At 56.4% G+C, this 25,539-nt stretch overlaps 2 protein-coding genes across 9 annotated transcripts in view; both read right to left on the bottom strand.

The window, feature by feature from the left end:
• Positions 1-331: 331 nt before the first annotated feature.
• On the bottom strand, positions 332-15,168 carry RHOT2 (ras homolog family member T2). Of its 2 annotated transcripts, none has more exons than XM_068908417.1 (19): positions 15,044-15,168; positions 14,746-14,804; positions 13,466-13,547; positions 13,267-13,310; positions 11,519-11,572; positions 11,026-11,078; positions 10,358-10,466; positions 9,830-9,931; positions 9,020-9,118; positions 8,433-8,541; positions 8,021-8,141; positions 7,019-7,103; positions 5,676-5,821; positions 5,476-5,576; positions 5,272-5,402; positions 4,700-4,780; positions 4,347-4,469; positions 3,853-4,055; positions 332-2,431 (listed from the first exon to the last, which is right to left on the bottom strand). In XM_068908417.1, the coding sequence occupies exons 1-19, from the start codon at positions 15,078-15,080 to the stop codon at positions 2,314-2,316; spliced, it is 1,857 nt and encodes a 618-aa protein (XP_068764518.1). In that variant the 5' UTR covers positions 15,081-15,168; the 3' UTR covers positions 332-2,313. The 2 variants fall into 2 exon arrangements, with proteins under 2 accessions (XP_068764518.1, XP_068764520.1); XM_068908419.1 differs by having other exon boundaries at positions 11,009-11,078; positions 15,044-15,133.
• A 100-nt stretch (positions 15,169-15,268) lies between these two features.
• WDR90 (WD repeat domain 90) overlaps positions 15,269-25,539 on the bottom strand; it is a 37,583-nt gene continuing 27,312 nt past the window's right edge. For 5 of the 7 annotated variants that reach the window (XM_068907871.1, XM_068907873.1, XM_068907875.1 and 2 more), the window contains 11 exons: positions 24,332-24,522; positions 23,892-24,060; positions 23,408-23,519; positions 22,629-22,800; positions 21,709-21,831; positions 21,338-21,518; positions 20,721-20,851; positions 19,201-19,344; positions 17,587-17,706; positions 16,781-16,865; positions 15,269-15,587 (listed from right to left, as the gene is read on the bottom strand). In XM_068907871.1, the coding sequence (XP_068763972.1) occupies positions 15,430-15,587; positions 16,781-16,865; positions 17,587-17,706; positions 19,201-19,344; positions 20,721-20,851; positions 21,338-21,518; positions 21,709-21,831; positions 22,629-22,800; positions 23,408-23,519; positions 23,892-24,060; positions 24,332-24,522 (1,586 nt within the window). In that variant the 3' untranslated portion in view covers positions 15,269-15,429. Of the gene's footprint in view, positions 15,588-16,780; positions 16,871-17,586; positions 17,707-19,200; positions 19,345-20,720; positions 20,852-21,337; positions 21,519-21,708; positions 21,832-22,628; positions 22,801-23,407; positions 23,520-23,891; positions 24,061-24,331; positions 24,523-25,539 lie in introns of those variants that run through there. The other 2 variants (XM_068907872.1, XM_068907876.1) reach the window with 2 other exon arrangements.

A 25,539-nucleotide genomic window follows, 5' to 3' on the forward strand; every position in this document is an offset into this window, starting at 1 on the left:
GAGCAGAGAGGGGAGGCAGCACGGCCCCGAAAGCTGGGGGCAGGCAGCCACAGGGAGCCCGGGGGGAGCCCTGACCCTGCGCCAGCAGAGGCGCGCGAGCCAGGGCGCCCTGCGCCACGACGGCCACCAAGCCCTCCCGAGCCAGCCGTCAGGTTGGCGCTCGCTTGCGCTCATCGCAGGGGTGTCCGTGTTCCCTAGCACCACGCAGCCCCGGAGCAGCCATGGGGCCAGGCCTGAGCCCGAACCCCAAAACCCCCTAAGCAGAGCGGGAGGCCAGGCCCTGGGTGAAGGGGCTCCTGCTCCCCAGGAGATGTGGAACAGAGCACGCAGCTGCAAGGTGTGTAAAAATTTATTTTGTTGTGGAGAACAAACCTCCTAAAATCGTATGGCTTTGCCAGACCCGGAACGGTGCTGAGAGCGGGGTCAGCCCCGCGCTCCGGGGCCGGGTTAGCAGAGCAGCGGGCTCGGACGTGGACAGGGAAACGGGAACACGGAGAGCGCGGCCTCAGCCGTGCCACGAACCACCAGCCAGCAGCGCGCGCAGATGCCAGCAGTCGCCCCACCGGCGGACGGGCTCCACCACAGAAAGGGCCACGCGCCCGGCCGGCGCTGGGGACAGTGCTGTCGTCAGCGCCTTCCCGCAGGCTCAGCTCACCGCCCCGGCCAGGGGCACCACCCCGGGACTCGCCCCCCAAGAGGTAGCTGGGTGCAGCCGAGCGACTTCTCAAATCCATCACTGGCTCCAGGCCACAAAAAAAGGTATAAATAGACAAACGTATAGAAAAGCTGTTCGTTCTAACCTGGTGCTGCCCCACAAGCTGACTGTAAATAAGCCTACCCTGAGCGTCCTTGAAAGCCTAACGACTAATGTCACTCATTTAATCAGTAGCCTACCTGGGCTCCCACGCTGGCATGGCAGGGAGAACCAGGGCACGAGCCAACGGGGTGGAAGCTGAGCGGGGAGCCAGCCTGGAGGGGCCGGCGAAGGCTGGCCTCGCTCTTTGGGACCCTGGGTTTGTGCTGGACTGAAGTCACGTCAGCTGCCCTGCAACTAACACCATCACGCAGCCAGACAGGGGGACAGGGCCACCCAAGGGGGAAAACAGCTTCCAGTTCTACCAGGGCATGCGACACCTTGAGCACCCTGTGCTGGGACAGCCCTCAGAGCAGCAAAGCTAGCCAGGCCAGGGCTGAGCCCCATGGGGAGGACAGCAGGACGAGGGCCACAAGCCAACGCATGGCATCGCGTGGCACCAGCTCAATGGTGACACTGCCAGGAAAGAGCCACAGCTCATCTTGACCAGTGACTGAATGGCAACCATCAGGAGTGCAACAGCCACCCTACCCCATGGCAGCCCTCTCTTGCTTACCATGGTTCCTACACCCCCGCTAATACTGGTGGCCAGGGCAAGGGTGGGGAGGGGATGGCACAAGCTGCCAGCTGGGCCAGGAAGGGCAGATGGGCTGAGATCCTGGCACGCTGCAGGACTCCAAGTATTTTGCACACAAGCTAGAAACAGAAGGGACCTGCGACAGGTCTTGGTATCGCTCGTTTCTCTTGCAGCCCAGGGCTGGGGGCTGCTGCTACAGTGGCCCAACAGGACAGTGGGATGGGTCAGCAGCCAAGTGACCCCAAAAACACAAGGACCCGGACAGGGTGAGCCCCCAGACTTCCCACAGCTGCCGTTCCCAGCATGGGCCATGCTGGCAGAGGGACATGGGGACTCCTGACAGAGACATGCCCTATGGGACCAGGACTCTTAGCCCGTTCAGCAGCTCTCCTGCAGCAGCCCGGAAACTGGCACGGTCTCAATGCCAGGGCTGCCAGAGTCCCAGGGGGCTCTGGGAAGATATATATAACATCTCCCACAGAATTGAGGGCGCCAGCAGGGCCCAGCACAGCTCTCTGGGGAAAGAGATGTGCCTGGCCTGACAGATACTGAAACACGTCTGAGCATAAAAACAAGCGTTAAAAAAATAACCAGAATAAAAGAGAGGTGATCCTCTGACTCCCAGGGAGGCTGGACCCCCAAGGCAGAGGCTGCCTGGCCCCCACTACCACGGCTGGGTACGTGAGCCACGCAGGTGAGTAGGCTGCAGGGGCCAGCAGGGCTAGGCTGGCTGGTACCATGGAATTGCCTGCTGGGCTCTATCCTGCTGGTGCTGAGAGGTCTGGTTTCGCTGGTTCTGCAGTCGAGGCTGGGGGGAAGGAGGGTTTCCCACAGAGAGCAGATCGACGCAGGGCCCCTCACTGGAGCATCATTTGGGAGGGAGAGGCTGGTGGCACGGGGAGAACGGGGTGGAGAGCAGTTCTCATTTGTTCTTGGCTAGTACGCGGTACAGCGTGAACCCTACCAGGGCAGTCACCGCAGCCCCCAGAGCCACCCGGAGCCAGAAGGATGCGGCTCCCAGCTCCGCAGCATTCAAGTGGCTGCAAGGAAAGAGAGAAGAGCCAGTAAGTGACGTGCAGAGACGGCTGTCCTAACGCCATGCTCCCTGATCGCCGGCCTCCCCAGCTAGGGCAAGGAGCGCTGGCAGCCACAGAGCGCTCCAAGGCCAGCAGGACAGGAGGCTGGGGTGTCTCTGCAGGGACTGAGGGTGAACACGGCACGGCTCTAGGCTGCCCAGCCTAGAGCCCCCAGCCCAAAAGCCCTAGTGCAGCAGAGAACACTGTGAGCCTCGGCACCCGCCACCCAGCATCATCTTGAAGCCAAACGATGGCGGAACGAATGTGGGCTTCATCCTCCCCTGGTCTCAAAATAGCACACCAACATCTAAATAATTAGTACAAGCAAGGAGGTATATATGTTCCTTTCTAGGTCAAGCTGCATTTACATCTCCAAGCGTACAAAGACTCAGAAGCAGATGCAGGCAGCGACGCTGGCACGCAGGGGTGGGAAAGCTGGCACAGCCACAGTGATATCGACCTAAGGCCAGCAAGCAAAGTGGACCAGTCCTCCCTAAGCATACACGCTCCCTCCCTAAACACGTGCTATCCTGCGTTAACGTGCTCCTCTCCAAGGAGGAAAGAGGAATCCATTATTCATTCTCTACTAAATCAGGGGAGAGCAGCCAATCCCTGGTCCTCCATTACGCTGTTATTTATTTATACCACACACCCTAAGATATATTAAGAATATTTAAATTTTAATACTGCAGAGGGGAAAAAAGAAAGTGTCGGCTCTAAAAATAAAGTTGTTTATTGAAAAGAAGCTAAAAGGAAAACCACTCGTTACTAATCCTGTCCTGTCTTCCAACGCATCCACCCAGTCTCCCCAAGAGCGCTCTGTCCCAGCACTGCTCTGATCCTGCTTTTCAGCCCCCTCCACTCCCCAAAGTAAAGTGCTGCCACTGACACAGAGTTCTCCTTAGGAGGTCTCCCCGCACCTGTCTGTGACCAGCCTCACTTCCGCACCATCCTTGTTACTCCACCCTTCCCAAGTGCGGTTCCTTCCCAAAAGGAAGGCCATGTGAACAGAGGTCCCGCTTCACTGACCTCTTCATCACTCTGATCCACTTATGAGGAGAAAATAACTGCCTCCTCCCTTCTGCAGGCCTTAGCAAACTGGGCTGGTTACTCCCCTTCAGCTTTCTTTTTTAATCTCAGCCTTCAAAAGTAAAGATCCTACCCCAGGAGCCTATCTAATAAATCTGCCAGAGACACACAAGGCAGAAGAGCAGGGGAAGAATTGGCCTTCTTTTGTTTCAATTACTCTTGTAAGCAGATGACACCGAAAGCTAAACAGAAACAAAGACAAAAGCAGGGCGAAAAGGAGGCAGAGTTGAGATCCCAGCCCTCCTCCCCATGCTCTGCTCCCAGCTGAGAGCCCCCACCACGGGAAGAATACTAACGGGAAGGTGGCAGCAGTGGCCAGCTTGGTGTAGATGGCAGTGCCAGGTGGGCCTTGGCCATGGCAGGAGAAGAGGAAGGGTGGCGGGAGGCAGTGCTTATAGCAGAACTCCGCGGGGGAGAGCCCAGGCTGCTGACTGGCTTCTGGCAGGTCTGTCTTGGAGGCCACGAAGACGCAGGGGATCTGGCTGTCCATGTAGTGTTGCTGCAGAGACAGGCAGAAGGCCCACCGAGCGGTAAGCAATCGGCCACTACCCTGCTGAGCTCCAGGAGAGGAGGAACCACGAGCAATCTCAGCTGGGCAGGGCTGGAACGCACCGAGAGAGGATGACTTTGCCAGCGTGACGCTACCGCTGAGAGGTGCGCACTCTTAACACCAAGGCAGAGGAAGCCCAGCTCCAATGCCAGGACCTTCCCCAAGGCACCAGAGACCCTCCTGGCAGACGTAGGGCTGCTAGTCAAAGGCTAACATCCCACAGGGCCCCTTGCTGATTACCTTATAAATACTGGCACAATAGCTGAAGGATTTGGGGTCGCTCAGGTCATAGATCAAACAGGCAACATCGCAGGCTGTGTCTGATGGCTTCACGAGCTTTGTGTCGGCACTGACCTCATACAGCTGGAGCGGGAAGGGAAAGGGAATGTGACAAAACACCGCCTCAAGGACATCAGGCTGTTTCTCACACCAGGACACAGACTGCGCCAGTGCGAACACAGCCGCAGGCCCAGCCCGGCCCAGCCCAGGGTTGCCGGGAGCCTAGCAGGAACAGGCAGGGACAGAGCCAACCCTGCTGTGACCCTCTGCTTGCAAGCAGAGAAAGCAGTGATTCCCTCCTCTCCCAGACTTACGATGAGGTATTTTTCCTGGCTGTTGACCTGCACAGTGTTGATCGCATAGAGGGACGGCTCTCCTCGGTTCTCCCTCTGGGCCTGCCACCAATGAAAACATTACCTCAGTCAGCAGGGAAAAAGAGTGGTGCTTGGGGAAGGGAAAGCATTTCACACCGCCCCAAGCCCCCAAGGAGACAGCCACCACCCTTGGAAGCCAGCCGGCCTCTGCCAAGAGACACAGGGCCATTTGCAACAAGCAGGGAAAACCAGCATCACCTGGTTGGAGTGGGAAGACACTGCTGCCTGGGAAAGGCACAACCCCTCCAGATCCTCGGGGCAAACGGAGGGAGGGAAAGAGGGGGCCCGTTACCCTACACAAAATTAAGGACACATTAGCGACACCAGTCGGTGCCACCAGCTCGGAGGGCTGTGCAAAGCTGGGATCCTAACAGCTAGCCAGGGCTGGGGAGTGCTGTAATGTGGCAGATCACTGGATGGCCTCATGGCTCTGCCTCCTGCTCCGCTGGCAGAGGGTGCCAGTCCGAGGCGCCCCCGCTGCAGCGCAGCAGGAGAGGGGAGCAGCCACTCACCGCGAGGCTCCTGCCGAGGAAGGCCTGCAGGAAGGCGGACTTGCCTGCACCCTTGGCTCCCAGCACCTTGCAGAGGAAGACATTTCGCTGGGTCTGACCCTTCTCCAAGTCAATCCTCTTCTCCCGGGTCACTGGCAGGAGAGAGGCCGGTGAGCGGCAGGAGGGCCCCGGAGCTGTGCCAGGAGGGGAGGGCACTGCCGTTACCTGTGAGGGCCTGCGTCTGGGAGTCCTGCTCCGAGAGGATGGGGTAGCCCAGGTAGCCCAGGCATTCCAGGCAGTGCCGGACATCCAGGTAGGCTACGAGCCTGGAGAGAAGGCGAGAACCGGCAATCAGGCGGAAGCCGACAAGGTCAGCAAGCGCTAAGCGAAATGGAGTAAAGGCAGGGGAGAGGGACTGAGCTTACGTCCACTGGCAGAGGAATCCATGCAGGGAAAGCAGGCCTTTATCAGTGGTGCATACCGTGTTGTAGAGCTCAGGGCCCCAGGGCACACAGGGGAAGACGCTGAAGAAGCTCTGCAGCTCTGTGGGCGAGAGGGCTCCATCCTGGTCCTGCAAAAACAAAGCAGAGTCAGCAACCAAGGCACGACAAAGCCTGCGCACACACTAGCATCTCGCTACAGCCACTCCAAGTATCATTAAGGTCCAGAGATGAGCCCCAGCACAAATGGAGCCACCTTGATTACTGCTGCGGAACGGCACAGGGACACTCCGGACAGCAGAAATCAATTGCAAGGAAGACCAGGGCTGTCTGAGCGTGTAAGAGCCTGAGCCCCAGGGGACATCTCCATCACTGTGCCGGGACAGGCTACGGCACGGTCTTTCTTCTTTGGGATTGCAGCTGTAGCCAGCGCCAGCCCTGTTAGCAGGAAAGGCCTGTTCACACTCAGCCCACAGCCCTGAGCTGCAATTCCTGGCTTCCCTGGGGCCAGCCGCCACACGGCAGCCTGCTTTGGTCAGGACAACTCAAGGGCTGCGTGCAGCCGGGGAAGGAGCCGAGCCTGCCACACCACTGGTGCCTCCAGCCCCCAGGTAACGGCATGCAAGTGCAGTGCTCTCAGGCTGGCATGCCACACGACTACACAACAGAGGATCTGCCAGCATCTAAGCACACAGGGATGCGTGTCTACTCACTGCTGCACTTCCCAGTGGCCACGGAGCTGACGGTACCCCAACCGTGTGCAGATCCAACACACCTTTCTCCCGCTCTCCATAGAGCCAGAGTATGGCAGAAATCAGTTGCTTTCTCTCCCTATCTCCAGGCCTGGCACTCCCTCCACAGGGCTGTCAGTTGTTTGGCTGCTTGCACTTGCTCCATGGCTGCAGGCCAGTAGCTCTGCCCGCTCTCCCCTGCTACTCAGCATGCTGCGACCAGGCACTACAGAGGGCATATGCCAATTTGATGTTAATTCAGGCCCAGCTGCTCAAAAGCCTGTGAAGGCCCAGATTTTCCTTGCTGCCCTTTGGTCAAGGGTAGCGAACATAGCCCCAAGGCCTCGACAGGCTGCTGCAGTCAGACCCACAGCTGCTGCACTGTCCCTACGTACAGCTCGCTGTGAACACCTCCCAAAGCCTCAGCCAGAGGCCATGAAGGGAGTGCTTGCTGTGACAGAGAAAATCCCTTTGCTGCTTCCACATCTGCCCCCAAGTCAGGCAGCATAAGGGCAGACGGGAGGGCAGCTATACTCAAACATGCAAGCCTAGCAGACGGCATCCCCTCCCCACACAACCACGCTGCAGGCAGCCCACCTTGTCATGCTTCTCAAACAGCCGCTGCAGGAACTGGTAGCCCAAGTGGTTGAGCTCTGTGGAGCAGCCGGGGGGCAGGCGGAACCTGCCAGAAGAGACTGAAGTGAGCAGACTGCCTGTACAGCCGCATGGGGCATGGCAACACCTCTTGTCTTCAAGCCCTGAATGAAGGGCAATGTGTGACCAGGTCCTCAGCAATGCCAGATCTCACCCAGAGCATGCTGCTCCCCGCTCCCTCTCCCCGCTCAAGGCCTGTGGTTGTCTCTAGGCCTTGGCTATTTCCTGACCCAGTCTGCACACTTTGAGGAGAAGGCCTCAACGGTATGCAGCAGACTCTCCTTAGTACATTCACACTGCCTGAGTGGTGAGGGAAACAGCATAGCCATCGCTCTGCCTTGCACTTGGGGCAGGCTTCCGTAGGGCGCAGCACTAATCCTGGTGCTTTCCACCAGCATGAGCCCTGTTGTCTCCCTGGGTAGCCTGCTGCCTGGTGAGGAGAGGATGAGGCAGCTCACAAGCTGAACCCTTTCATTACTGCCAGATCACCACCTCTGGGGGTGGCAGGCGGCAGAAAAGAGACAGCAGCTGCAGAGTCAGCTAGGAGGATAAGGCTGACAGCTGACTGCTCTCGACAGCTCAGCTCAGACACAGACAGAACAGCCTTCAAAAGCCCGTTGCTGATGTCAGGGGGAGTCAGGGACATGTCTTCATTCCCCTCTCCTTGCCTGCCTACACCAGAGCCAGCAGCACAGTCAACGCTCACCAAGGCCACTGTACTCATTGCCAATCCCGTGTCAGCTCCTACCCGCAGGGGAAGGCGAGGAGCATGAACCTGACCACGCGCTTAGTAGGAACGCCAAGGCAGGTTTCAGACCCAGCTGAGGAAAGCAGCAGACCCCAGGGGGCAGAAAGGAGCCAGCAAGGTGCTGGGGATCCTGAGTTCGCGTATCATGAGTGAGGATGTCACACCATGCCTGCCCCGCTCCACAGCGGGATACGTACTGCGGGTAGAGATAGTCATCCGTCAGCTCCAGCTCGTCGTCGTACCCAAAGCGGCGAAGAATGGTCCAGGTGGTCTCATGCCGGCCCCTCTGGATGAAGAGTGTGTTGAGGAAGAGGAAGCCTGCAGGAGAGATCAGGCAGCTCAGAAAACAGTTGGGCTAGCCAGGCACTCCAGCTCAGGAATTCACCCCCAGGACCACAATTTCCCGGGGAAAACAGGATGCTTGGACAGACAGCTACATGCCTACAGACAGCAGGCATGGTAGACTCAAGCTTGCTTTGAGGAGCTAGTTAGGCTTTGAATAAGTGTGTGGAGACTGAGTCCGAGGACAGGGTCCCCCTATAACATGCTGACAGAGATGGGTCCCTCTCTTCCTTGCTTGGAAGGGGCACGGAGCCCTTGTGCCACTACCGTTTAATGTCAGTCCGTTGTCCTGCACCCCGTCCGTGGTGTTCTTCCACACAACCATCTTCACATCCTCCAGGGCCTGTGGAGCCAGGGGGTTTCCAAAGCAGGACTTCTACCTCCCAAGAGAAATAAGGTCATCGTGAGCAAAACACACAGACAGCACAGGCCTCTCTCACCAGCACTCCTCTCCCCTGACAAGGAGAGGGAGGACCTTTCTAGCAGATAAAAATCGACCCATCTCAGACACCCACCTTAGATCCTACACCAAGCCCCTGCTCCTCAGCATCCCAAAACAGCATGACTCTCAACATCTCTAGAGTCTCCTACTTTCCCCACTGCAGAGCAAACATGGCCCAAGCTCAGTGGATGCTGGGAGACCTGTGGATATCCATTTACTCGGGGATGCACCCTGTGGTGCTTTGCCTGTGTGACACCCAGAGTGCTGAATACAAAGAGGTCTGCAGTGCCAGGAGAGGGGCTGCCTTTCTGACTGTTGTTACAGGGAAAGGGGACCGCAGGGGCTTTCCAGCAAACAGGCAGGCACCTGCCACAAACAGCTGTGGGCGTTTCAGCTCCACAGCCAGCCCTACCTGGAAGTAGTTGAGTTCATCATCACTAAGGATCTGGTTGTTATCCTGGTCCGAGAGATTGAAAATCCGGGTCAGTGCTCGCGCACACGCGGGTCTCAGCTGCAAGGGACCAACCATGGTGACAACATGGCACCACCTTCAGTGTCACTCTCCCTCCCACTTCCTGAAACCCTGCGCACAGAGCCCTACCTAGATCCAGCTAGGCCAGTATCACCGCTGGGTTGGAGCTGGGTAGGGTGGCCCCAGGGGAAGGTCTCTCCCTGACCTTTCTCACCATGGCTGCCATATGCTCCAGAGCACAAGGGCTTTCGCCTCAGCGTGCCCTTGGTCCTCACAAGTCTCTCTGTGGCCTGGATACACTCAACCAGCTGCACTGAGCACAGGGAGCCAGGTATAGTCTTCTCTGCTGGCTCCCCCGAGGGGTACTGCTTCCCTCTTGTTCTTGGCAGCTCAGCCCAAACTCTTCACCCTCCTGCCCAGGAGTAAAAGCCCAGCACAGAGCTGGCTCAGGTACTGAAGCCACGGCAGGGCAGGTTCACGTAACATGAAGACAGCTGGCCTCAGTCACAGACAAGAGCCTGCACTAAAAGGACCCTTTTTTACATCTAAGAGGGTACACATGCCTGCAGTGGAAGTGCTAACTGCTAAGCCAGCACCAGGCCCTAGAGACCCTCTCATGTCCTCTCCGCCTCCTAAAGAGCTGTGGCATCAGATCGGCACTGTGACCCTGCAGGCGTGACGGGAAGGAGACTCCTGCCAGAGGCTGTGAGGCAGGAGAGCTCAGTGGGGGTTCCAGGCAGCACCTCTTACCTGCTTCTCCTCTGGGTCATACAGGGGGGCAGTAGGGTGCAGCACAGCTTTCTGGGCATAGTAGAAGAGCTCAGAGATGTTCTTGAGGTTCTTAGCAGAGCACTAGGGATGCAGAGGAAAGGGAAAATCCGTGACTACTTGCAGGTAACAAGCTGGTGATGGGGCAGAGGGAAGAGTGGGGGCCACAAGAGGACGATTCAAAGTCCCTAGGCCAGACACATAACGCATCAAAGCACAGAGCAACAGCTGCGCGTGACTGGGAAAAAACAAAAGGGAAACCTCCTACTCACACCCCAGCTTTGCTATGCCCACTTCACAGTCCCAGGAGCCAACAGCGGCTGCATGTAGGCTCCAACACCAGTAACAGCTGGAGAGCAGGACCTAGCAGACACTGAAACCTGCTTCCCTATGGGGAAGGCACAGGACAGCCTAAAGCACAGCAAACCCCCTCCAGGCCTCCCCAGCTTATGCCAAAATAGCGCTCCTACCCCTCAGGCAGGCTTTGCAGAAACCCTCCAGTTCCCTCACCTCCACACAAGTCTCAATCTCCGAAAACTGGTTCATGATGGGCAAGATGACATCCATGGAACTCCCCGCTTGCAAGTCAGACTTGTTTCCCACTAAAATAATGGGGATCCTGAGGAGGAGATATGGGGTGTGAGAGATTGTGAGCGAGACCACCCCTCTCTGAGTCTTGGCCCTGCCTGGCCACGCGCACTCCTAGGCAGCAGGCCGGAGAGACTCCCAACCCTCCTCTGCAAGGTCCAGAGCAGCTTTGCTGCCTCCCATGACTGGGAGTACCCATCTGGAGAAACAGACTGCCTGATCCTGCTTATGCTTTCACCCAGCAACAATATGCTTGGGAGCCTTTAATCCAGCACAGCAGTCTTCTGCCTAAGCCATCCACACACAGATTGCAGCCTCTGTGCTCCTGTACTCCCTTAGCAGTCTCTTTTCTCTGCCTGGTTGGCAAGAGGTGCAGGGGGAAGGAACCTTCTCCGCTGACCCTCCTGCTGCAGCTAAGCTAGACCCAAGGGGGAGAAAAGCCTCCACGTTCTTCTGCTACAAGGGGTTTGGCCACAAATTGCAAATCCGGTTTGACATGAGCAACCTCTGCAGGACAGGAAGGAGACGGAGGCCCTGCGGTCTCCAGAATCACCCAGTTCTGCACCCACAGACCTCATTGGACGTGGTACCTGGAGCCCTTTTCAACTCCCCCGTTCACCATGGGGATCCACTTCGTGCGGATCTGAAAGACAAGCACAGAGAAAGCCCGATCAGAACAGCCTGGTGAGGGAGAGGCAGCTCCCAGCACAGCGTGCAGCGCACACAACGTGGCAGTCAGCAGGGCCCTGCAGCCATCTGCTCCCTGGCGTTCCCCCGCACCAACAGGCGGAGCATACACAGGCGTGCTGCATGCCAGCAGAAGGATGCAACAAGCCTGTTGCCCCCAGCATGTGAAGACAATCGCCAGCGTGGGAGCAAGCCTGAGCTGTGCTTGGCCTGCCTCTGCTCGCAGGAGTCTCAAACCTAAATCCCAGGAGGGCCAGGGGGCATCAGTGCCCACCCACGCTAACAAAGCCTGGGTGGTTTGGAAGGACCCACTGCTGGCAGCTCCCTCCCTTTGGTAAAGCACCAGTGCTGCTGCCAGAGCAGGGCTGGACAGGGCTCCTGCAGAGGAGCCGTTACCTTCTCGATCGTGGCCTCCTTGGTGACATCGTACACCACACAGACTACGTTGGCCTACAAGAGAGAAGGAGAAGAGGGCGATAAGCAAGGATCCTAGCAGCCCTGCCGCAGGCAGCAGACAGGCAGCTCCAGCCCCCGCTGTGTGTGCACACGCTGGAGTGTGCATTCACGCGTGCGCACGCACATACAACATCTGCAGGATCCTGAGAAGCCAGGCAACATTTACGAAGGACCCAAGCGCCCTGCGCCAGTGCTCAGGCCCTCCCTCGCAGCGGTCCTGCTCCGACTGGCACGGGTTTCTTTCAGCAAACAGGCAGCTTGCGTATGGCGAGCCCACTGCCCCCATCTCTGCTCCTCTGCGGACTGAGCGCCTCTGAAGGAGGGGACACACACGCAGCTGTTCTAGCCACGCCACTTGAGAGGCCGGTTAAAGCCAGGCAGAAAGGGAGGGAGTTAGCAGCATGGAGAGCTGCTCGGCCAAAGCACAAAGGCAGGACTAAGGCACAGGGCAGAGCCTTCGGACAGCAACGTATCCCCAGCCACCAACCCAGGCTCTGCAAGGGGCCGCTCAGGGCAAAGACTCCCTGCTTCGTTTCAGGTCCTGTCCCCGTCCGTTGCCACGAGCACATCCTCCTCCCTGCTGCGCCCTCCAGAGTGGCACTCTCGGGGGTGCCACCCAGTGTCAGGTAGCTGGGGACTGGGAGCTCCTCTCTGCCTCTGGCTCAGCACAGCAACACAGGGCAACAAATTCTTCCCTTCCCTGGATCTGACGCTCCAGCCGAGTTCACCAGCTCCCAGACCTCACCGTCCAACATCCACAATGGCTCTGACTGCCCATGCTCCATCCTGGGCCAGCAGCTGCTGTCCTCCCCTCCCCGACCCTGCTCAGACAGCGCTGACACCGACACTTTATTTAAAGCAGAGAGGAGGGATCACTGGCCCTTTCAGGAGAGAGTTTAGTGCTAATCCTGAGAACACACAAGGGTTTAGGCAGGATTTCCTGCAGCCATTCTAAGCCCCTGCATACTCTTGCTGTCTGGGTGGAGGGAGCAGGACGCCCCTGCCCTTTGGCCCACCTCCCTGGCCCGTAGACGTCTGAAGTGAAGCGATTAAATAGCTTCACTCATACGAGACATCCACGAGAGAGCCTGCTTTATTACCCATATCAAGAGGTCTTCCTCAATGCAGAGCCAAGGTTAATCCCAGAGCGGGGAAGAACAGCTGCGCCCACCCCATCCAGCCAGCTGGATAATTCCTCCGTGGCTGCTCTGAGTGACGTGGAAGCCCTCCTCCCCACCCCGTGCTCCCCAGGGCTCGCAAACCAACTCCTTTGTGCTACTGCTTCATCAGGCAGGCGCAGAGCCTCAGGCTGGGAGCAGGGCTCTCACAACAAGCTTGGCAAACGCTCCTCTCTCTCGACAGTCTGTCCTGAGGCTAAAAGCACATCACGTGCTCAGTAGCCCCCTCCACCTCCTGCCAGGCAGCGAGCTGCCCCCCACTGCTCTCCTTCTGGAGGCCTCCCTGAGAGCTAGGACAAGCCATATACAACGGCTTACAAGACAGAGAAGGATTAAACAAACTGCTAACCGCACTGATAGCGTTAATCCGCAGATAACCAACCGCCTGCACATCTCCAGGCGGCTAACGGGGAGATCAGCCACGTGTCACTCGCAAGCTGCGCAGGGCTACGGGCACCAGAGCAGGCCCCAGGATCGGGTCCCGCAGCACCCTCATCCAGCTCCACTCACCTTAGTGATTTCCTCCTGCAGTTCATCCTCTGTCTGCTCTGATTCTGAAAGGAGAAAAGAGTTGTCACCACCTGTCACAACCCTGTCCACTGCGCTGGGGACCCCCTTCCCATTGACCTCAGCTGGGCTGCGCGAGCGCTGAGGGCAGAGGAAGGGGAGAAGCAAGGCTGGGAGGGAGCGAGGAGGGACAGTGCCCTACCTGAGTAGTCCACTATATGCGTGGGGACTTTCTCAGGCGTGACATCAGCTGGGATCGTGATCTCCTCTGCGCGAGCAGGCACCTGCAGAGCAAGCAGACTCCATTCAGCTGTGCAGCTCAAGGACAGGACAGCCGTGGATAACATGGGACAGCAGATCTCAACTCAGCCGCTGCCCAGTCCCCAGGGCAGCCCCCTGCCAGGGTGGGATGAACTCCAGGCCACAAATTGCTCTCGGTTCCTTGTGAACAGGCTGCAGTACCGAGGCGGAGGCAGCAGCAGCAGCAGGCTGATGCTGATGCTGTAGTGTAGCTTGCTACAGCCTAGTGCTCACACAATCAGTGTCTTGGCAGTGACACTCTCCCAGCCCTCAACCCTCCCTCAAGATGCAGCTCCTGTCAACACCGTGTCCTGCCAGAAAAGCTGGAAAGGTCAGTGTTGCTGCTCCCACTGCTGCCTGGAGATAAGCCTCAAAGCACTTCCCCAGTTCTCAAACCTGAGCTCTTGGTGGCTGGGAGAAGCACTAAGCTGATTGCCCAGGCTTTGCTGAGAGAACACGGGAAGGTGTTCAGAGCTTGTCCTCCCCTGAGCTGCCAGGAGCTTACACTTGCACAGCACAAACATCACAGAGAGCACCATCTGCTCCCAGGCAGCAGGAGATGCTACTTGACAGTGCAAAACAAACACACGCCCATTCAGACCAATTCCGTTCCCGCTCCGACCTGCTAGAGGGACGGCGAGCAGCTGAGCCGGAGGCTCCAAGAGGCACGCAGGGGCAGCCTGGATGGTGCATGTCACACAGACGGCCCAGCTCAGCACGCCTGGCCTATCTCTACACGTGTGTGGAAGGGCAGAGACCATGGCTGAGGCCCTTCCCTAGACTACACAACCACGGCAAGGCGCCACGGCAAGGCCTAACCTGTGAGGCCAGCGGACCCTGCCCACACGGGCGGACGAGGGTGCCCACAGACGGCTGCCCTGACTCACAAAGCGATTCCCAGCAGCAGCAGTGGCCGAAGCAGGCTGCTGGTGCAGGCGTCGGCAGCAGGGAGCACCCCCGGGTCCTGCGCAGCGCTCTGCGCAGCGCACAAAGATCCGAGCCAGGGACTCAAACGCAAACCAGAGAAGGCGCCGTTTCCGCTGCGGCTCTGCGCGGTCTCCTGCTGACCTGAGCTCGCCCCGCAGACCCGAAGCGGGGCCCCCCGGCCGCCTGCTGCCCGTGGCCGCCCGGCCTCGGCCTCGGGCAGGCTCGGCCGGGGAGGCGCCGGCCTCCGGCACTCACCTCCTCGGGGAACTCCTCGCCCACCAGAGCCATGATCAGAGACGTCTTCCCCACCTGGGCTAGGAAGGAAAGGGAAGAGGATGGCAGGGGCCCGCCCGGGCCCGCCTGCCGCCGCGCCAGCCGCCCCGGCCCGAGAGCGGCGGGGCCGGGCAGGCCGCGGCCATCGCCCCGGCCCGGCGCGCCGAGCACAGCAGAGCAGAGCGGAGCGGAGCGCCGGGGGGGCCCCGCGCCGCCGCCGCCAGCAGGCCCTGCCCGCCCGCCCCAGCGCGGGGCCTGCCCCGGGCCGCGCCCGCCTTACCCTCCCCCACCAGGAGGATGCGCACGTCCCGCTTCATGGCGGCCGCCGCCGCTCCCGGCCGCCGCCGCCGCCGCTCTGCCCGCGCCGCTCCGGGGCCGCCGCCGCTTCCGGCCGCCGCCGCCGCCGCTTCCGGCCGCACCAGCGAGTGGCGCGGGCAGAGCGGCGCCCGGCGCGCGCGCGCCCCCCGCCGGCCGGAGGCCCCCGCGCCGCACGGCACCGCCGCCGCCTTGGCGCAGCTCGCTCTTTATTTCTTATTATTGTTTTTCTTCTACCAAAACCAAGAGAAATCGCGGCAGCGCCGGCGCCGAGCGGGCCCAGCTGCTGCCGACCCGCACCACGTCCCCGTCAGAGCCGAGACCCCCCCCCCCCGGTCCTTCGGCCGCCGCTCATGTGCCCGTCGCCTCCCAGACGAGGACGGCGTTGTAGGAGGCCGTGAAGAGGCGCCGGCCCGACGGGGCGAAGCGGCACAGGTGGACGGCGTCGTCGTGCCCGGCGTAGTCCTGCTCGGGTCCCGCCGGGCCGCGCAGCAGCCGCACCAGGCGTTCTGCGGGGAGAGCGGGAGCGTCAGCCCGGGGCGCTGCCGCCGGGCGTCCCCCCGCCTCGCCGCAGTCCGGCGGGCCCTCTCGCCCCCCGGCAGGTGACCACCGGGCGGGCGGCCGCGGCAGCCTCTGCCCGCCCTGCAGCCCGCCTCGCCGGCGCGCCGACGGCCGCCTCGCGCTGCCCGGGGCTGCGGGGCTGGCAGGCGCCCTGCAGTAATCAAGAGCTGAAGTCTCATTCTCCGCCTATGAAGCGTTCCTGATAAAAGCAAGACCTCCCATCCTCATCCGCGTGCTTCTGCTTAGCTTCATTCACTGATAATCACCACCCTCCTCCGAGCACCCGGGGAGATTGTCCCACGTGCTGAATGCCTTCGTGATAAGCTGAGCGAGGGGACAGCTTCTTGCAGGAGCGAGTGGGCAACTAACGGCGGGGAGAGCACGAGCCGGCAGCTCCGCGCAGCGCCTCCGACTGCCGCGCTGCAGTAAGGTATGCAGCAGCACACGTTGGTGCATCTCTGCTGCGCGGTAAAGGAGTCAGAGCGCCACTCGCTCTCCAGAGCACCCGGGCCCTGGGGCTAGGCAGGTGCCTGGCAGCTGGGGGACAGGCCGTGGAGCACAGCGTGCTCGCAGGCTCTCTGGCGTCACTGTCACAGCAGGACGGACGGACGTACCACCGCCAGGAGACATACAAACAGCTAGGGGAGCGAGGTGTTCTCCGAGAGAAGGGCGCTGATGCCCCGTGCTGTGGGAAAGTCCTTTCTACCTCAGGCTGTAACCCACACAGCTGCAAAGCTGTTCCCTCACAAGCAGAGGAGATGAAGACAGTCCATAACCCTGAGGAGTCATTCGAGTGACAAATCCTGCTCACGAATAAGCACGTGCCCCATCCATGAGGCCTGAGTTCATGTTAGCTCGTTTCTAACGTGCGAGTCTCACAGAGCTTTCTCCCTGCCTGACACCCAGGAGAGGTGGCAGCTACCCGCGCTCCTAGGGCTGTAGCTCCCCACCAAACAGTCATGCCAGGCTTGGCGGATATGGTTTGGTGTGTGTGCACATCTCTCACTCTCATTTAAAGAGAAAGGGATGCTTGCTCTGCTCACACTTGTGGGAAGACAGAGTGGGAGATCCCTCCCTACTGAAGGTAACCTGGGGACAGGCTGCCTGGGGAGCAGAGCCCGTGGCACTCTCCAGTACTTACCGCCAAAGCCAACAGCTAGAAAGTGCGCTGCAGGAGACAGGCTCAGCGACATGGCAAAGTACGGCAAGGAGATCTTCTCAACTACCTGCACTCCAGCAAGAGAAACACACCAACACCTCAAAAATGAGCAGGCAGCAGAACAGAGCTGCCTAAGTCACACCTTTAGGAAGGCAAAGGGCTCCTCTCAAAGGAAAGGCTGACAGATGCACAGCATCTCTCAGAGCTCAGGAACCCGCCAAAGGCGTTGAGTTTCCAGAGGAGACTCAATTTAGAGACTGTTAGTGCTTCTGAAAGCAAATGCCTCCCCCTCCTGTCAGCCTGAAAAGCAGGAGGGCAGCAGCAGTGACTAGCAGCCTTCCCAGAGGCAGCAGGTGTACAGTCCCCTGCTGTTCACTGCTTACCTGGGTCAGATTTTTTGAAAGTAAAAGTTTTGGACGTTCTGAAAGTAAAAAGTTGCCGCACTAACCAGCTGCTCAGCTGAACCTACCTCCCACCTTCAGACTTTCTTTGTTTTTCTTGTACTGCTCGCCTCTGGGCCCTGGCTAGTGTGGGGGTGCCACTCTGTGTATGGCATGCATCAAGAGGGTGTCTTGCTCTCTAGAGTCACCCATCTTTCACTGCAGAAAGACTAGCTTGTCTGCAAAGGACCCTGGTTTGGCCTGCAGGTTTCCTAGGTCAAGACAGGGCAGTGCTGCCTCACCCTCCCCTGCGGGTTGTTTGTCGTGAGCCAAGGTCGACTCAACGGCAGAGGCATGTCTGCGCTGCGCTGGAAGAGCAGAAGGGTTGCACAGGGAGGGCACAAGTACCTGTTTCTTGCGCAGACTGTAAAACAAAGCTTCCTTCTGCATCCCAAAGCCAACGTAAACCAGAGTACCATGTTCCCAAGGGCAGAATGCTGCCAGGCTTGGAGGGAGGCTGCTGAGACCCTGGGAAGGGAAACCAAAAGCAACAAAATTAAGGCTAGCTTCTCCAGCCATGCCTAGTCCGGGGGTGGGGTGGGGGTCAAAAGGAGAGCAGGGAGGGACATCAGCCTTTTCGCTGTGAGTGGGCAGAGCACCAGGAAATTAGTATGATGGAGACTGCTCCCTCCCTCTCACACTATGGTCTCAGACATGCTCATTGCAAAGAAGCAGGGAGCAAACACATACTGTCATAGGAACCTAAGGCAAGTCTCTCTACCGTTTACTGTCACAGGAGCAGGACATACGAGGGTTCAGCAGGTTGGATTTCCACCAAAGCATTATTCCTACATGGGCTTGAAGGTGGGAGTGGGCTGTGGACAGGTTTCAGCATGAGCAAACAGGGCCCAGAAGATCAGCTCTGCAGTACTGGATGCAAGCTCAATCCTTCCCATGTTCAGTGCGGGGAGACCGACAGTGAATTTCCTTCATGAGGAAAAAACTCATCATTTCAGAAAGGTGTTTTGGGAACAAATGGAAGAAACATTAACAGAACCCAGCCACTGTAGCAGCCCCGGGCACTGCCTGGGCCCCAGAGGTGGCAGGCTGAGGTACTGCTGCTTGTTCCTCTGAAAAGACTCAGCTTCCTTTTGCATGACATGGCATGCCTCTGGGACTATCTTCACGTCCTATCCAATACAGACCCTCCTCCACTTCCTAACGGTTGTCCTACTGTCCCAAATCTCACACCTAGTTTGGAGCTGAAGTGTTCTGCAAACTATCACAGGCACTTAGGGATAGCGTAGGTATATTGGGCTCCGTTAACCTTCTCATTCACTGGCTCACAATATTCATGCTGTTTGGGAGTGCTGAAGTTAGCGGCATGCTCATAATTAGGTCTCTCTTCTGTGCACTGAGAGCGCCGACTCCTGGCTTGTGCTCTGTTTTGCATAGAACAGGTGTATCAGCTCTTTGCAAATACAATTTTTGATTCCTCATGCTTACAAAGGCAGTGTTTCTGAGGGTTAGGCAGCGCCACAGTTCGAGCTGCAAATCTACACCCTAGAAGGTACATTAGCAACTTATCCCACGAGCAGCAGAACTAATGAAGTTCACTTTCCTAAGTGTGCTTGTTCTTTGTACCTGTCCTGCTCAGCTGTAACAACCCCTGCTCTCCCTGCCAGGGCCCAAAGGAGACCCTTTCATCCTGAAAAGGATCGGCAGTGCTGGAGTGACCTGGGGCTGCAGGGTGGCAGTTGGCCAGCCAAACACAAAACACCAAACCAACAATTGTCATTACATTAGTATGAAATCCAGCACCTTGAGACATCCCTCCTTCAGATTCGGATGACAAACTTGAGATGCATTAGACTGAGCTGACAGTTTAATATGAGTTTTGATGGGGGGTTAAGATACCTTTCGTCCCATTCACAGATAGGGAGAGTGTGCCAAAGGGACTGGGGCTGCATAGCGCTAAGATCATGATGTGAGCGCACACGAGTCCGCATGGCTTATTCTCACCTCAGGGACTGCAGGAGCAGGGAAGCTGAGCCAGTCAAGGAGCTCGCATTTATCTTTCAGCCAGTCGGAGGCCCAGACACTGACCCGCCGGTCTGAGCTGGTGGCCAGCCAGAGTTCACTGCCTTCCACCCCAAAGTCATAGTACTACAGAGGAAAAAAATAACATTACGACTCTTGCAATACAGAATCTGTAAAAGAAAGTTGCCAACAAGAACAGACTGGTGTAGGGCAAACGTTTACGGGAACGCAGGCCTTATGTACTAAGGGATTAATGCCAGGACTAACCTACTAGGTTCTCTCACCTGCACAGTCCTTAAAGTCTCTTATCAGGCCAAAATAGGTTAGGTGCCTCCGCCTTGCCCTGTGGGGATGTCCTTGCACAGCAGGACAAGGCAGCTGCTGGTACCAAAACCAGCACTATGCTCTGGGCTGACAACCCCTGGCAGAAGAGACCGCTGAAGGAGGAACAAGTGCTGGGCCTGAATGATGCAAATCTCTCGCTAGGATGCTCTCCAGATCTGCACATCCTCCTAGGGGAGTGTTTGTAGAGCCTGTGTTTGTCCTGACAACGTCCTTCATCTAAAACTTGAGGGGGATCAAGTAAGTCTAGAATTACCAGACAAGGCAGCCTTGCAACATGGATGATTTTAAAGCCTGAAAATATAGGGAAAATTATTCTTGTTTCAAAAATTGCACAAAGGAAAAGAGACTCTTCATGAAGAGAAAATCAAAGGAAATGCTAAGAACATCACGCTGTTGTACAACCTCAGATTCCTAGCTACACAGCAGGGGCCGTACAAACAGCCAGCTACACACACAAGGCAAGGCTGCTGCTGAGCAATAGGAGAAAAGCACGCTGACCTCAGTGAGGCCCAGCGGCCTTTCTCGGGGGCGCAGGCTATTTGGCTGAGCTTGAACGCTCACAGCCCAGGCCGCTCCAAAGCGGTGCCTGTGGGAGAGCCTGTGGGGCAAGTGCTCCAGCAGGCACGCACGCACGCACGCACCAGCGCACATCCCATCCGTGCACAGTGTGTCTACAACAGTTACCAAGGGTTACCCCATCTCCCAGGCACAGACTTGCTAAGGATTACACTTGCAAAGCCTGTGGCTTTACTGCACTGAAGATCACAGAATCACAGAATGGCTGAGGTTGGAAGGGACCTCTGGAGATTGTCTAGTCCAATCCCCCTGCTCAAGCAGGGTCCTCTAGAGCATGTTTCCCAGGATCGCGTCCAGGCGGGTTTTGAACATCTCCAGGGAAGGAGACTCCACAACCTTTCTGGGCAACCTGTTCCAGTGCTCGCTCACCCTCACAGTAAAGAAGTTTTTCCCCCAAGATAACCCTAGAGAAACTGAACAAAAGTTACTAGAGGTGATTGGGACAGGAAGAGGAAGAGAGGGACAACCAAGCGAGCTCACTGACCAACCCTGCCACACTGCAGCTCCTCCCTACAGCTGTGCAGTGACATACAGGAGACTCACTACTGGACAGCAGCAGGGCAGAGAGAGTGAAGTCTCACCTGCTTCCTGGTGCACTGGATGACAGTGATGGGAGAGCCTTTGTGGTCAGCAAGGATGCGAACAGTCATCCCAGTGCGAGGGCTGCTGACAGCCACAAGTCCGTCCTTGCCCCCTGATAAGACCATTTCTCCTGTGACCAGAGAAGAAAACAGAATGGGCCACTTCTTGTAGAAGAAGAAAAACCCTATGGGCAAAAGATCCAAGATCATTGGACCTTTGGGACATACAGATGTCCCAAAACACTCCGAAAGGCCAGAAAAAGCCGGTTCAGGGGCTGTCTCAGGGACACCCATTAAAACATCATGTCTGAGGAAGAGCTGATGTAGCTTGTCAGCATGAGGACACAAAGGAATGTATGTTGTATTCAAAGCCCTTGGCTGTACCATGGCCAATGTACCTGCCATCTCCCATTTACCAGATGTTCAGCTGGTGGATCTACTGTAGGTCATTGATATGACCTCTCCAGCTCTCCCTGGCCCCAGGTTTTTGGGCAGGTCACCAGTCTGCAGAGTGAATGGAGGTCAGACCTGTGCCTGGGTAAGCAAGGCACAGCCAAGCCGTGCTCCCCAAAGCCACGGTCCTTACTGTTGTAACGGACAGCTGGGTGCAACCTCACCGTCTGTGGAGTAGGCAACTGCTGTCAGCGCAACAGCATGGGGGTGCATTTTCAGCTCCATCTCTGTCCTGGAAATGCTGAACACACGGATGGTGCCATCGCTGTACCCTGCTACTACATGCTGGCTCTCAGCTCCCTGGGTGCCAATGGGCTGAGGCTTCCAGGCCAGGCACTGGCAGCTCTGCAAAAGAACGAGAGCAGAGACCTGAGGACACGAGACAGCAGGACTGTGCACATCAAAGTACAGCTCCACCTGCAAGCATTTCTCACAGCTTCAGCCTACTCTGTGAGGACGCAGCACTCCTTGTAATCCCAGCAGTGGACAGCGCCTACTTCCAAGACAAAAAGACCCAGGCACTGCAAATGATTACCTGGTTCAGCACTTGAAACTGTATCACCAGCTCCATGCTGCCCAGAGACCAAATCCTCACGCTGCCATCTTCACCACACGTGGCACAGTGAGTCTCATCAGGACTGAAGGACACTTCATTCACCTGCAGCAAGAACGGAGATGGAGGAAAGGGGCCTTACAAATGCTGCAGCTTAGAGCGCATCTGCTCCTCTGCCCCTCTCATCCCCCAGGACTCTTCTCACAGGAAACACTAGACAAGAAATCGCAGGCATTAAGAAAGGTGGGTGGTTTTCTTTTTGTGCTTAGAAGAAATTTGGGGCTTACGACGAGGCTTGTAAAGGAAATTGGTAAACCAAACCGCAAAGGTAGGAACAGGTGCTATGCAATGTAGGTTTAAGCCAAATATCCTCGCTTCTACCTTTTGAAAATTTTCTTCTGGAGCCTAAAGATGGTCCAAAGCAACAGCAGCATTCAAAACAGTCACTTTGCAGACCTGTTAATGTTTTAGGCAAAGACCACTTTATCCAATATAGATGTCTAGCTAATAAGCAGGACTGCTTCCAGGATGCTTCCAGTAGTCGGTACTCAGGAACTAAACCTTAGTGGCTCTAAGGTGAACTATCATTTTTCCACTCAGACAGAAAAGCCCACAGTTATTAACAACTAAGGCTGTTAGGCTAAAGTGAATGAGTCCAAAATGTCTTCACGTCTGACTCCTCAATGTTAGCTGCAAAGTTATCTCTAGGAGAAGAACAGGGAGACCTCCTTCACAGTGTCCTGTCTGCAGTAGCGAGCCCTGCCGCTCCATGAACTCCCTCACGGCCAGTCCAGGGAACGCTTCTGCAGCACGGGCGTGCTTCAAGCATGGCCCCGTGAACACAGGTAGCACACAAAACACCTGCTGCTTTGCAGCACCTCCTCCTTCCCAGACCATCTAACCTTGTTCTTGTGTCCACTGATTAGTCGGATGCTTGTGCTCTCTGTCCAGTTGATGTACCACAGGGTTCCTGTGGTGGTGCCCACAATTCCCATTTCTAGAGAGTCATCAAAAGCTGCACTGACTATTGTTCCGTCGAGAGTCATCTCATGTTCTAGCAGGACAGAGCTAGACCTGGAGGGAAGGAGGATGCAAGAAAGGCTAGCTCAGCTGTTGGAACAGACAGCCACTCTGCCCTCTTTAAAGGCTGCCCCTAGCAGTTTTCCAGTAACTCCTGTGACATATTTGCAGCTCGATAATTCAGTGAGGGACTCCTGTACATAGAACGGTTGCTATCGTTACACTGGCACTGAAACTATCTTTTATACGAAAGAGAAAGAAAACAAGGGATGTGACATTGCAAGAAGAGAAACAAAGGCAATAAATGTTAACTAATTCTCTTAAAGGAGTTCCTACAAATCAGTCAAGTGTCAGGAATAGTCAACTCCATTTCCAGTACCAAGAAGGTCCAGCTACCTGTGGCAAAAATTCAGAAAAAGATCCAGACCAAATGAATCAGAGGTCATGGGATGGAGAGGAAAAGCTAAGAATGAAGGGCAACAGAAAAAGCATGGTTGTAGTCATAGCTGACATCTGTCTGTCCCACTGTCTGTCTGGCTCCCACTTCTCAGCCAGACCCTGGGAGCAGCCAGACAGGAAAAAAAAACATCTCTCAGGAGTGCAGCGAGCGGGCGAGATGTGCGCAAGCACAGCGAAGGTGCTGCAGCCACGAGCCTCCTACCTGGCATCAGAACCTTTCAGCCTCAGCTCCTCCACGGCTGCCACTGCCCACAGACGGATGCGTTTTGTATTGCTGCCACTGGCCAGCCTGTTGTGCCGGCACACCAGCACACCTGGGAGGGCACAAGGGAACGAACAGCACCCATGAATAACCACACACCTCACAGCCATGGTCTGGGGTGTGCTCCTGTCGGCTAGGCCACTGATTCATTTGGGTTGGGCAGTGAGGTTCTACCACAGCAGGGAACTGCACCCAATACCCAGTGTTTATTAGAGGTGGACCCCAGGCTACTCAGCTCTGACAAGGCAACCTGGGTCACAGATCCATTGCCACCCCATTTTTGCATCCGACACAGCAACAGAGTTTTCTGGGCATAGGGACACAGCTGAAATCGAAAGCCCACGAGCTCATTGATGTTCTTTCCCCACAAGTTTCCATGAAACTTATTACAATCCTGACAGATGCCTGGGGCATCTGCACCCACCGATCTCGCCCTCGTCAGCCTCCCATGTCATGAAGCAGCGATTAGTCTCCGTGTCCCACACGCAGATCTGGCCTGTGTTGGTCCCACTATAAAGAAGAGGGTCGGCACCATAACAGAGCGAGGTCAGTTCCACCAGTCCTAACGCATCAGGGACAGGGGCCCGATGAACCTGCAAAAGTCACATAAAACAAAAGAGTCAAGGAGAAAGCTGTGTTTTACCTACAGGAAAAAAGAATCATCCTCCCACCCAATTAATTCAGTTAATGCATCAAATGCAATCAAAAGCCAGTCATGGCCAGTCAGCATCGTCTTACTAAGGGAAACCAACTCTCACAAAGCCTTGGGGTGGCAAAGCTTCCATCTTGCTCACCAAAGGGCTGGAAAAAAGAAGTCAGAGATGCTGAACATGAGTTTTAAAAGAAGGTAAAACTGAGATTTACCTTGAGGTTGATGTCAGCCCCCTGCTGCTCCAACAACCAAAATGTCACTGCTCCCCTCCCTACACAGGCCAGTTCTCCGTGAGAAAGAGGATTAAAAGCCACATCATGGCCTGGCTCCGAGATGTGAGTCGATGACATGAGTTCATAGGTGTAGGTATTCCACAAAGCAATAGTTTGATCACTGTAGTCACCTAGATAGAACAAGACAGACAGTAGGAAGAAACTCTGCAGCCACAGTGCTTCTTCAGGACAGCCACAAGCATATACACTGCACACACGTGCATCCAGTTTGCCATTATCCAGTTGTTCAGAGACGAGTGCTATGAGCACTGTCGCAAGTAGAGACATGTTTCCCTGTGTTTCCAGCAAAGGCTTTGCTCAATCCCCCTCTCTTCCTTTTCCTTCGAAGCTAAGCATTCAAAGGGCTCTCTGAAGACATGAGAACAGGCAGAGAGAGCACCCAAAGAAAATCACCAGGGGAATTGTGCTCTCACCTGGTTGCACACAAGGACACTTTGCTAAATGGACTTGCAGTCACAGCTCCAAGGAACAGACTGCAGGACTGAAGCAGAACAAGAAAAAAAAGGAGTGGCCTCCTCCCGAGCACATGGCAAATCAGCATAGCTGAACTGTAACCTAGCATTTTTGGAAGACATGCAAGGAAAACTACTCGACAGCCTTTTATCTATCCACTGTTCTAAAAGGCCCCAGCAGAAGCTGGCACTGACCTGAAAGATAAAATACTCTTTGAGGACAAAATTCAGGAAACAATTCTGGATGATCTTGCTGTATGTTCTGGAAACCTTCCCAAGGTGCTCCTATATTCTGTGGATCTGCCCTATCCAGCTAGCTGCAGCAACTAAATGCTGTGCTGGGGAACGTTGCCACTAAAGTGCTTCTTTCTTCTGTATTTTGTCAGGGAAAGCACTGAAGCAATAAGCCTCGCAACTACCTCAGGAGCCAGGAAAGAACGACATTCAGCTGTGACAGGACTACTTCTCAAGACAGAAGCTGACAAAAGCCTTTGAAGCAGGTTTGAAACAGAGTGAATTCCCTCACATCAGAAGACAAGTGACTGAGAACACAGCTAGATGGAGTTAGTCTATACACTGGAAGTACTTCAGTGACAGCAAAAGCTGCACAACATGATAGATCCTTATTTGAGTTGAGGACAGGTAAATAGCCCAACGCTGTAGGCTGAAGGTTGT

Source organism: Struthio camelus, chromosome 15 (assembly GCF_040807025.1).
Source record: "Struthio camelus isolate bStrCam1 chromosome 15, bStrCam1.hap1, whole genome shotgun sequence".
NCBI lineage: Eukaryota > Metazoa > Chordata > Aves > Struthioniformes > Struthionidae > Struthio > Struthio camelus.

Excerpts from the sequence above, each read along its gene's own strand:
- RHOT2 (XM_068908417.1), bottom strand. The coding sequence starts at position 15,080 with ATGAAGCGGGACGTGCGCATCCTCCTGGTGGGGGAGG. Across the intron at positions 14,805-15,043 it reads CATCCTCCTGGTGGGGGAGG|CCCAGGTGGGGAAGACGTCT; the intron begins GTAAGGCGGGCG and ends TTTCCTTCCTAG. Across the intron at positions 9,932-10,357 it reads AGATTGAGACTTGTGTGGAG|TGCTCTGCTAAGAACCTCAA; the intron begins GTGAGGGAACTG and ends CTGCATCCCTAG.